The sequence below is a fragment of the Emydura macquarii genome, unplaced genomic scaffold, assembly GCF_026122565.2.
Source record: "Emydura macquarii macquarii isolate MOO-44397 ecotype Brisbane River unplaced genomic scaffold, CSIRO-AGI_Emac_v2 contig_75, whole genome shotgun sequence".
NCBI classification, from domain to species: Eukaryota; Metazoa; Chordata; order Testudines; family Chelidae; genus Emydura; species Emydura macquarii.
The window spans coordinates 6,207,441-6,220,063 of record NW_027130212.1 but is presented as its reverse complement, the minus strand read 5'-3'; the positions used below and the strand labels follow the sequence as shown (position 1 = coordinate 6,220,063).

General features: G+C 38.9%; 1 protein-coding gene across 1 annotated transcript in view; it reads right to left on the bottom strand.

Annotated features, from left to right (window-relative positions):
• Positions 1-10,701, bottom strand: part of SAMSN1 (SAM domain, SH3 domain and nuclear localization signals 1) — a 114,709-nt gene extending 104,008 nt beyond the window's left edge. The window contains exons 1-2 of the mRNA XM_067542961.1: positions 10,590-10,701; positions 3,030-3,156 (exon numbers count right to left, since the gene is read on the bottom strand). Coding sequence (XP_067399062.1) covers positions 3,030-3,053 — 24 coding nt within the window. The 5' untranslated portion in view covers positions 3,054-3,156; positions 10,590-10,701. The remainder of the gene's footprint in view (positions 1-3,029; positions 3,157-10,589) is intronic.
• Positions 10,702-12,623: the final 1,922 nt, after the last annotated feature.

Sequence of the window (12,623 nt, the reverse complement as noted above, 5' to 3'; positions counted from 1 at the left end):
AGAACAAGTCTGCAGCTGCCATGGAAGCCCTAAATTGTGCCTCCTCTGCACCAGGCTGTGGAGAGGAAGATTGGCCGATTCTCTTGACATTTCCCTGCCTACTAACTCCTGCTGCTCTGCACCTTTTAAATGTCTGAAATTCTGCCCTTTCTTGCTTGGTTCCGAGGCTAAAGGTCACTCTACAGACACAGGAGGGGAAGGGAGAAAGGGTTTTTCTTTTTACTAGCAGTCTCTGGACATGATGGTTTTCTGCATTCTAACAAGCCACTTTCCTATGGAGCTATACTATGGGAGATGTACTTCACTGCAACTTTTCTTTGGAACAGGAATACTTTAAGATCTTAAACTGCATCTCTTGCTCATCCATAAATACAGAAACATTTTAGGAGAGTGTAATTTGGGCTGACTCTAAAGCTTTGTTCAAAGATGCTCTCTTTGAAGTAAAGTCTTCTGCTTTGGAAATTGGATAGGCTCTCCAGCTCCTGGGAGCAATGGTATAAAATTAAGAAAGATTAAATTTTTCCTAACAGTGGGATCTGTTAGTAGCCTTGCACATGAATTAGCATGAGCCCCATTGCTTCTGTCATTTAAAGATGGACTGGACAAATCTCCTGATCATATATTGCAGGAAACAATTGTACCCTGACTGAGGATGGACAAGACCACCCAACATGTATCTATTCCATTTCAATTTTGTAGGAACCTGTGATTTATTATGGGAGCTCCCAAATTAATTTTCCTGAAGTCAGAGCTTCCTCCCATTGATATGGAAGTAGTGCCTTCTGTTACCCACTACAGCCTTGATTTCATAAGGGGAAGAGGGGAGGCAGTTACTTATAAGAATTATTCCCACACCTTCCACCAGCAATGCCAGTGTCCACTCCGAGGGTTTTTTAAACAAAGCTTTGGAAGTCACCAATCTGCGCAGCATCAGAACCTGTCAACCCTCCGGGTTTGTTTTTTTTTGTTAAAAAGAGTTTTGCTATTCTAGCACCAAAAAAAATCAAACCAACAAATCTGAAAACAAGGACCAACTTTGTAAAATGCTGTACAAATCCCCCGTGTGACACACACACAGTGATGATGCAGCAAGATGCTTCTTTAGTTTTTAAAAGGAACATAAAAAAAAAAAATCTATCCCACACAATCTATTCTTAATCATACATATTTTCCCCTTTACCCATGAGAGAAAACCTACCTTCCTGACAACTTAACTCCATTTGCTGCTAGCCTTTTCTTTCTACAATTACCACACTGCCATATTTCCATTTCAAAACTCAGTTGAATACTAGGGTATAAGTGGCTAAGTAGACACATTTGTACCAATAACCCACTTTCAAGACAGACAATCCTGTTTTAGCAAAGAATTGCACTTCATCATGCAAGTAGGGATGAGTGCACATGGACCTGGTTTTTATGAAGTAGTATATCTGGATTAGTGACCAATAAATTATCTAAATACAGTTTTTGATATAATGTAAGATGTTTTGCCAACTGTTCAAAAGGATTATCTTAGCATTCAGAATGGCTCATATAGAAATCCTGCAAAGAATATAGGTTAACTGCTTAGAATCAAACTTTAAAAAAGATTTCATATAGCAACACTGACTTTCACACATAAGTTGGATCTATTGCATTTTCTGTTAGTCATAATGAGAGCAATACTCATTAGTAAGTCATTTTAATGGGAAAAAAACTGGATCTCTCACTCTTTATCCACACAGCGTACCCATCTTTTTGACTGCATGCCTGTTTTTCATCTGTCACATAACTCTCAGTATCCTTCTTTCTTAACAGCTGGACTGCATCAAACACAGGCTAGTGCTCGAATGTAATAAAAGGCTGGTGTAACTGTGCCATTTACTGGCCTCGACAATTCCACAAATTAAAGTGTCTCTGCTGATCAAACTGCCAGTTTGCACATATCTGAGGTGTTAACTTTGACGCAAAAAAAAAAAAGTTAGCCATATTAAACTGGAACCAAAAGCATCACTGGATTCTGAAAGAATTACTGAGGTCCATTGAGGGGGCTCTGGTAAGAAAAGTCCTAAAAAATGACTGCATTTTATTTTCAAGATCCAAAAGCAGAATTAAATCCTTAAAATTGGATAACAGTAGGCATTTTGTAGTGAAGTAGCTTTAACAAAAAGGAATCACAGTTTACGCCTATGAACCTACTAATAGTTGTGATGTAAGCACCACATGCAGTTTAAAATTGTTTTCTTCTTTCTTTCTGAACATACACTAAATATCTGGAAAAGAGAAGACAAACTGGCAAACAGGTTTAGTGTACTATATAAATACAGCAAATATACACATTTGTCACTTTTAATAAACAGTGTTGGTGCTGGCAGATAAACCAGTGAAAAGAGTCTCCATGGATTTTGAAAATCCGATTCAACCTGTTAACTATGATCGGTTCTTCTCAGGCAAGAGGGGGGAAAAGGACTTAGGTCAACTTCTATATCCGTGAGTGAACACAGCCATCTGACTAGTTTAGTTCCTCAGATTGTGCACTGATAATGCTTTGCTAATGGGAAACATGCTAGTAAAAGTTATGTGGTACTTCATAAGCAAGAAAATATGGGTCTCAGTATCCCTGAAGCCTCTCGGAAACAACAGAGCAAATTACAGCATTAATTTATTTCATAATCGAAATAGGAAATATAGGAACAGGAAACATTCTAATTTTTTTATAGTTAAACTTGCAATGCTTAGCAGTTCAGTTTCTAAACTGCAAAGTTTCAAAGATAGCACAGGCAGCACACTTTATATCCTCAAAAACTCCCAAATGTCTACTTTTATTTACTTTACATTTAATTTTAATTGGATCATTCCCTATATTCAGCTTTTCAGACAGACACCTCTTCCTTTTTGCCTAAGTGGACTTTTTGTATGAGACATGCGATGCACAGTTCTCTGCGTAATAACTTTAATCTCTGTCCTCATTCTGGTCACATGTGTCGGTTCAGTTTACAAACTCAGTAATACAGTAACAAATAGTAGATATAAGATGCAAGTAGACTTACCAATGAAAAACAAAAGAGATTCATTTTGATATGAAGATCAACTCCAGAGCCCAAAATTCTGTTTCAAGGAATTCCGGACGCACAATGCAGCTCCTTCTTGTCCTCCCAGCTGTTTGTACATTTCTTCCTGGAGATTACAGCAAGATAAAATCCCCTGCAATAATCCACTGGATTCAGAGCCCATTATCAAATGAGACAGGCTTGCCTGCACAAGCACAAACTGTTTCCAAAATTAATGAACAAATGTTTACCAACAAAACAAAAGCATAGCATGACTGATTATGATGGACTATGAAAATACAATCTTTTACAGGTTGTTTTTACCATCTAGTTTATCATCATAATGAAAATAAAGCTGCTTGGTCTGAAACCAGTGGAACATACAAAGAATTTGAAGGCAAGCATGCTGAATTTTCTTCACTTATTTGATAAGTATACAACAAGACAGACAAGATAGATGAGGGAATATCTGAAGAAGAAATCTGTGTAAGCTCGAAAGGTTGTCTCTTTCGCCAACAGAAGTGGATCCAATAGAAGATATTACCTCACCCACCTTGTCTCTCTAGTATCCTGGGACCAATATGGCTACAACAATACTGCAAACAAAGTACACAACAGGAATTTTATAAAAAAATGTTTATTTTTTGTACAGAAGAACAGCACAATAAAAGACATCTTCACTACTGTGGATTAGAATAGGGTGAAATTTTTTCAGCCCAAACTTTTTTTGGCCAAAAAAATTCAAATTCAGGTTGACTGAAACATTTAATGAATTCATGTTGAAATTCTCAAATTGTTTTGATCAAAATAAATAAATGAAGAAAATGAAGAAAAAAATCCCCCTGAATTGAAAAGTTTTGTTTTTACGTTTTTCTAAACAAAATGTTTTGATTAAAAATGTCTTTCAATTTTATGGAAAAAAGAAAAGGGTTAAAATACTTGAAATAAAAACATTTATTTCCGGTCAAACAATTTTTTATTTTTTTATTTTGGTTCAGCCAGTGAATCAACTAATCAGTTATTCACACAGGGTGGACCACATTTCTGAATGGAGTTGTCTGAAGTTGGATACTTAAATTCAGATTTAGGGAGCTAAATATAAAAAGTACTTAGGTTTGGGAACCTACCTTTGCAATCTGGCCTCGATTCAATTTAAAATGAGAATAAATCACTCAGAAGAAATTGATCTCTTACCTATGTGCAAAAGAATATGTTCCCAACCGCAATCCGCCATGTCAACAATTTAATGATGTAGGCTGATTGAGATCATCAGTTTTGCTATTAGAAAATACTAGAAGTGAGGAAGTCAAAGAGGGCAGAGTCAAGGACAACACCCAGGTTATGGACTGTGCGACTAAGGGGATGTTGGTGCTACCCACAGAGAATGGTGGAGAGGAGTGATTTTAGAGGAGCGAAAGACAATGACCCATATCATCAACTGGTGTAAATTGACATAGTGCCACTGATCCAAGAAGTTCAGTGATAATAGCATATGTTGGTACTGACCTGACTTCCAGCAAACTATAGAAAGAAGGAAAATAGCACAATGGCTTTCAAACTGTTTCCTATTCTGAACCTTTTAAGATTAGATCCTCTTGTGGACCTTGTTCTCTCTCAGCCTACCAACCCTCATTCCACATCTCCTCACTGACAGCTATGGTGCTTGGTTATATGAACAAGTAATAATTTAACAGTAACAAAGAGACAAGATGAATTCTACTTCAGTTTGGTAGGTGCAGTTCTCCTTGTTTTCATCTTTCCTTAACCCCCTCTCTTGATTTTGCTGCTGAGATCTTTATCTCCTTTCCCTGTCTGTGTGTGTGGGGGGGGGGGGGAGGGGAGGGGAGGAGCAGGTAAATTGGGGAAGTTTTATATTTTATTTGTAAATGCCAGACTTCCCTCTCATTGTCCAGACAATCTATATCTGCCCTGGTCACTTCTTTGCAGTTTGATTCTCTCCCCTGTGGGCTTTCTACCCCTCCAATGTTGGTGGATCAACACATTTCACAGTTGAATTTCTACCACAATCCCTCTCCCCCTCCCCCAAACAAAAACAAAGACAGACCCATTAAAGGTTGTTTTTTTTTTGTTTTTTTTTTTTTTAAACTACTTTTCTGATGCATAAAGATGGCTGGGAAAGCTTCTCACTCCTACCCCAGATTGGTTGGTTTTTCCTGCTTGGTTTTTTACATTAGAAATTCAGGAAAATTAACAGTTGTGTGCAGAGAGTTACACACTAGAAGCCACTTGCAGAGCACAACAAGACTTTTACTACAAAAGTGAAGAACAATATGCATATTCTTGAGTCCCATCTACTGGCACCTAATCTATATATTTACATATACACAGGCATAGCAGGAAGTGCAGTCTAATGGATAAAGCAATGGACTGCAGCTCAAGAGACTCGCATTCAATTCCTGGCTCAGTCAGTGGTTTGCTGGGTGACCTTGGACAAATAGTTTTAATTTCCGGTGCCTGTTTCCCATTTCTAAAGTGGTTATAATGAAACTGACTTTCTTTGCAAAGCACTTTGACTTATGGATCAAAAGTACTGTATAAAAACTAGACATTATCATCTCTCTTTTTTAGTGCACTTCTGAAACATTGTCTAGACTGGGAAAATCTATGACGACTGGAGAACTAGTAGGATGACATCACAGATACCAAAGAAATGAAACCTGACAGAAGGGATGTAATTTTTATTCAGACAGTTTAAAATTCTGGGTTGGTGTTTTGTTTGTTTGTTTATTTTTGTTAATACATATTTATTTTAAACACTTTGGAGAAAAGTTCTCTAATAAGGATTTTACATCACAGCCACTTAGAGTAGAACCTAAGAAAGCACATACTTTTCTGAGTTATCCAAGAAGTCCTCTAAGGGAAACAGCTTTAACATTCCTTATATTCCTAGGATAAAAAGCAAGCAGAATTTAAAATGAAAAAAAAATTTTTTTTAAAGGCCACTTTTATAGATCATAAGGAAGCTAAAAAGAGACAGCAACCCACTTTCTTGTTACCCTTTGCTAGTCACCTTCTTTAGCAGAATTCAACTGCTGTATAGCAACCCAAATAGGCCTAGTGTAGGAAACTTTTCTTGAAGTAGTGATAAGCACACAACTAGAAACTCTCCAGGACAGAGGACCAACTCTTGTTTCAGTTGTTCTTTCTTCACCATTGTGACAGAAGTACAAGTAGTGCTCCATAAGTCATAGTCTGAGAACCAGTGAACCAGGAGATTATCTTGCTGGACTCAAATATGTAAAACTGGGGCAGTTTCTCATCAAATATAGACATGGATATTGAAATTGAGAAACATACATCATTAACTCAATGAGGACTGGCTTTAAAATCACCATGACAAAGCTAGAATTGAAATTGAGATACTTTCTACATAGTATTGTAAGAAAAATATTTCTTTATTCTCTCAGAGAGAGAGAAAGAAAGAAAGAAAACTAAAAGTTGAGGAAGGAAAACCATTTTGAGCAGAAGAGCATGAAGAAACCACCTCATAATGTGAAAACTGCTCTAGATATGGATAGTTGGTGTGCTTTACTGATTTTGCCAACACATGTATACCTATCATACCAAAAGTTGTTGAAATTCAATTAAAATTGTCATTGGTCAGTTTCTGCCCTGCACACAATTTCTTTAATATGTGATTTTAGGGTAGTCCCTTATGAAAAATGTTTCATTTGCACTGAAGATATTTACATGAAAGACTCCAGATCTTTGCATGGAATTGACACCCTTTCCAATGTAGCCATTAACTCTGACTGTATCTATTCTATATAGGGTTTTAAACCACCATTATCACCTTAATATCCAAATGCCTTCCAGTAGTGCATTCAGTGATGTGAATGACACCTGACGTGGTTTGTTCTCTCTCTCATCCTCTCTGAGAGAAGTGTGTGTGTAATGGAGTATTGTGTTTTGTTGCAATGGTCCATGTACATGTTGCTAAGTGTTTATATTAGGGAAAGTAAAGTGGAAATAGTGTACCATGGACTTGGAGTGGAAGGTGATGGAGTGTGTGATGGTACTTAGTTCCTATGGGTGTTCATTCCACAGTCTCAGATTGACCTCTGGGAAAGTTTTGTTCTGTTCCTGCCCAGACTAGCTTTATCCTTATGGTAGGAAGTTCCATTGCACCTGAGGAGCAGACTTGTTGGCCACAGTCTTTATCCCAGAGCTTTAGGGGATCTTTGAGATATCCTGGGTACAGGATGTTGAGTGCCTTGAAAAGAAGGATTGAGACCTTGAATTTGCTATTCCAGATTTGTGAATGCATAATGTATTGGGATGCCCTTATTAGGAGAAAAGACAAAAATTGAGGGCTACAGAAATTCATTGATGTGATGACCTGCAAGAGAGTCAGGGTCTGATGTTAGGTCTAGACTATATGTCTCATGACGTATAACACTTCAGTCCCAAAGTGCCTATTGATGTGAACTAGCTTCTATTATAATTCTGATGAGGCAGAATAGGCCAGGCGTGGTGTGTTAGGATGAGTAGTATAGGTGATGTCATCAGCATATCTGCTTAGATACCACTTGACAGTTATTTTGACAAAGAATTTGAGCAAAAGCTTAAAAGAACCTAGGAGATCAAATTTAATTTAGAAGGAGTTATGTGAGGAAGATATTGTGCTTATCCATAGTATATGTGGGGAAAGGAGAGTGATTAACAGCAGAAATATGCCAAAGCATATGCAAACCAGTATCTATAAAATAGAAAGCCCTTGAACCTTGTCTCCCAAACTCAATTTTTTTTTGATGGGGCAAGCAAAGTTAAATGAAATTTTGCAAACAACTCCCACTTCTACACCCATCTCCATACTTCTGGGTTCTCCCCAGGACCAAAAATGGAAGTCTGAAAAATCAGTGCTGAGAATACAGGAAAAAATAAGGATGATATGACCACCCCACCCCCCAAACATTTTTTAGTTAGCTGTGATGAGAAGCGTATGTAGGCATGGCATTCTGACCTGTACCAACCAACACATGAGAGCACAGACTAAAATATTGTGAGAAAGAAATCTCATGAAAGTCTTTACTTTTGAAACTGTCTGGTAGATCGTAGCATTTTGGATAAACTGGATAAGCATTCAAACATTCAGGTGTTTAGTCAACACCATTTCAAACTTTTGATACTCCCTCTTCTATTCTATAGATTGCAAATGAAAGTAAACTATGTGGTAAGCATCATGTGTTTGTGACTAGGGTTCTATAGCTATGTGTGTATTCATTCTGTTTATATCAGCTACAATATGTGTGAATTCAGTGCACTGTTTCTCTCACTCTATACAGCTCATTCTGCATCAAACAAGATGGGCTGGAGGGAGCAGGAAGAAGTTTGGAGAGCTTACACCTGGTTGCTGCTGCTAGATAATCCATCCTGCTGGTGTGTGCACATGCACCAGATTAGACTCATGTGGGAAGTGGGCTACGTAAGTTCTGAGGAAAAAAAGGGAAAACATTTTTGCAAAAAAACTGAAAAAAACAAAAATCCAAAGGTGCATAACATGGAAGCATGCATTTAGAGTTCAGTCTGAGGACCTGGTGGGGGTGAGGGGGTGGGGGAAGTTACTAGCTGGGTCTGAGTGAGAAAAGGAAAGAAAAAAAAAAAAGAAAGATGGACTTGTTTTGCTTTTTTCCCCCCCATCTCATTCTTTATTCTCTTTGTGTCTTTCCCCAGAGGGAATACAGACTTTGAAGAAATGAGTCTTTCATTGCTCTTACCACCAGAACAACTTTTCTTGATTAATATACTTCATTGGGTTTGTGGTGGGTTTCTACTCCTATACAATAAAAGATTTCTCATCCAAAGCTCTAGGCATCCTTGACATTTTTAAGGCTGCATTTGGACCCTGCAATCTGCCCTGAGTAAGGAGCAACACGTAGCCTGTACCACCTCAGGAGGTGGTCATGGTCAAACTGGAACTCAAGCCAGGTCTACACTGAAAACATACATCAGTAGAACTATGTCACTCAGGGGCGTGAAAAATCCATACCCTGAGCAACAGTTATACTGACCTCGCCCCTGGCCTAGACAGTACTGTGTCAATGGGAGAGCTTCTCCCATCGACATAGTTAATCCACCTCCATGAGAAGCAGTAGCTACGCTGATGGGAGAAGCTCTTAGCATTTTTGCTGAAGCGCTACAGCAGTGCAGCTGAAGCATTTTAAGTGTAGATCTACCCACAGAGTCACAATTCAGTCCCTACTTTTCCCTAGCTCCAGGGGCCAAACAAACAGTGCCAGCCTTTTCCCTGGTACAGGTAATCTCCCTCTCCATACTGACTCTGCAGCACCGACTGCTGGATTGCGGGCCAGAGCCAGGATTCCATCCACTCTCCACCCATCTACATGACAGAGATCGTAGCAATCCAGTGGTGACTGCTCTCCTCCTTGCACAGATTGGCCATGCAGGTAGTCCACAGAGAAGAGTATGGGAGTACCTGACATCTCTTTACTCCCCTGTGTGAGCACATTAAGTGGTTCATGAAAGACCCCTTTAAAAGACACTAATAAAAAACCAGATCCATCAGTGACTCTGAAATCAGCTACACAGATATAGCAAAATTCAATTAACTCCCCTATGAGACATCATATGCCATTGGAGTACTATGGACAAATTGGAGAAAGTCCAGAGGAGAACAACAAAATTGATAAAAGGTTAAGAAAACCTGACCTATGAAGAAAGGTTAAAAAAAACTAGGCCTGTTTAGCCTTGAGAAAAAAAGACTGAGGAGAGGCCCAATAACAATTCTCAAATATGTTAAGGGCTGTTATAAAGAGGGTGGTGCTCAATTGTTCTCCATGTCCACTGAAGGCAGCACAAGAAGTAATGGGTTTAATCTGCAGCAATGGGAAATATAGGTGAGATAGCAGGAAACAGTTTTTAAGTATAAGGGTAGTCAAGTTCTCGAACAGGCTTGCAAGGGAGATCGTGGAATCCCCATCCGTGGACATTTTAAGAACAGGTTGGACAAACACCTGTGAGGGACGGTCTAGATTTACTTGGTTGTGCCTCAGTGTGTCCCTTCCCTATATTTTATGATTCTGTGATCATCTCCTTTCTCTCCAAATAATACCACACTAAATTGACATATTAGCTGGATTACCTCAGTGACAGTCATAAGGGTACATTTCGGGAGCTCTTTTCATAACATATATTTCATATAACATGTTCTCAGGATGACATGAATAAAATGCCTGCATATTCACCAATAAAATGCCAGCTATCTTCCTGCTACAAAACCATTTCCAGGGCCTTTGTTTATTCCATTGTTCCTGGAATGGGATTCCCCTCCTCCCCCCCCAGCCTTCAAAGACCTGCATACTCTGTTACACCCTATTAAGGGAGATTGAAGGATTTTCCTCTTGGTTTACCACACTTACTCATCCATCCCCTGTGCACTCCCTTTCACCACCCAGCTTCTATTTGCCATTTCTATCCTTCTAAATATGTCTTTATACATTCAGTATACATTCAGTATAACAGGAGAACAAAATAAGACGTATATAAACTCTGTACAGTTTATTTATTCCTTATTTTTACCTGATAGCATGGCATTCAAGGACTGTCTTCTTCATTGCCAGACGGGATCCACCCCTCTACTCCATTCAGCACCAATTAATGATTGTGATGCCAGCTGTCATCTATGGCCAAAGTACCATATGATATTTTGGAAGCCGGCCAGAAACATCCTCCGAAGGCTGAAGTTCATCAAGTTTGCGACTAGCAACTGCTGAAAGAAGTAAAAGACACTGACAACTCCTGTTGCAAGAATTTAACCTTTTTGAGAGGGATGCAAACATGCAGTTGTGTCTGTTTCTCTACCAAGCAACGTCTCATGAGCAGGTCGAGTGGCCCTGTACTGAATTTAAAAAACGGAAAGAAAAATGCTATTGTCTGATAAAAGCCTTATGCTACTGCACACCTACACTGACTGAAGTAGAGATGTTCTTTTTTTTTTTTTGCTTCATACAAATGGCTCAGTTGAGACTTTGCATGAGGCCAAGTGTAAAAGGCAGTCAGAGTGTCATTGTACTGCCTAAGGATGAGCCTACGAGGAAGATTGTGATTCAGAGTTAACTATAACCTCAACACGGGGGCTGCTACGCAGGCTGGCATATTGGGAGATAGCCCTTGCCCCATTCCACCCCCTCCCATTTCCTTGTGTGAGGAGGTGTCATAGTGGCTCTGCAGGGCCTGCTTTCCTAACTGAGCTGCTATCTATGATGTGGATAGCTTTGTGCCCTCATGTGAACCTGTGTCATCATGGTAGCCAGGGCACAAATTGACCCAGAGGAATTACTGCTAGAAGACAAAGGGTTTAACAATCTCTGTCATGATCAACCGCTACAATTTCTTTGGAGAGTACAAAACTCCATTTTGGACCACAGATGCACACCACAATACTCTCTAAAGATCAGAGAGCTTGGAGTAGGCTGGAGGGCACTGACTATTGGCTCTAATTTACAAACTACTTCCTGGTTTGGAAAGGACCCACCAAGTGCTAACCAGAAGTCTGATTTTTTAAATGCAATTGATTTCTTTTTTTAAAATAATTCTTTTTCAATTTACAGATAGTTTCTTCATTTCTTCTTTTCACACTCAGCAACTAATTAAGAAATGGGAAAGGAATGGTTTATGTAACTTAAAAACACCCTCAGAAGCTGTCCCATTTTGTATGGACAATTTACAACTCCACTGAAAAAATGTAATGGGCCATTCGGTATGGTAGCTACTTATACCTAGGAAAGAGTCTGCACAACAGGATTTAGTTCCGAGGTGCAGGGTTACTTCAGGCTAAGTTCATCCATAACAATATCATTTGATTCAGCTGGGGAATCAACAAAAATCCAGTGTCCTGTAACTCAGAATGAAATATGGAGGTAAATTAGAACAGACCCTATTAAATATCCCAGTCCTGGACCCACTGAAGTCAATGGCAGAACGTGTATGTACTTCAATGAGCTGAGAACTTCACTCACTTTTGCCCTCCTGAAGTTTGAGAACCATTGGTCTATAGAGTGGGCATGCAAACCTGTGGTTAAAGATGAAGGTAATGTCAGGAAGTCTAATTTCTAGCAGTAGCTGAAGCTTGCCAGGACCAAGCACTGCACCATAAAAGACACATTTCCTTGAGTTTCCATTTTACACAATGGTGTTTACCATAAAACTCACGATGAGACTCCATTGTGCCTATTCCCTCCAATCATGTCATAAAGCAAGAAGTTTCTTCCAGGAACAGCCATATTATTCTTTTTCTACAGGGCTTACTTTTTTTTGAATCAAGTTAATTTTGATCAGGTCAATGAAAATTTGCACCAGAGTTATGTGTAATCTAGGGAAAAATGTAAATTTCAGATATAAAGTTAATTGATCAAATTGTCTGCCCAGATAACTATTGAAATCCAGAGAAACCGGCCCGTATTTTTTTTAATGCTAACTAAATCTGTTTTGCAATACAGAGTGAAAACTGCTAACTTCCATCTTCAGACCCATTTATAGACTCCCAGATAAAACTGATGTCTACAGTGAATTATGGGTATAGGAGTCATTATCTTCCAGGAGCACCTTGAAAAC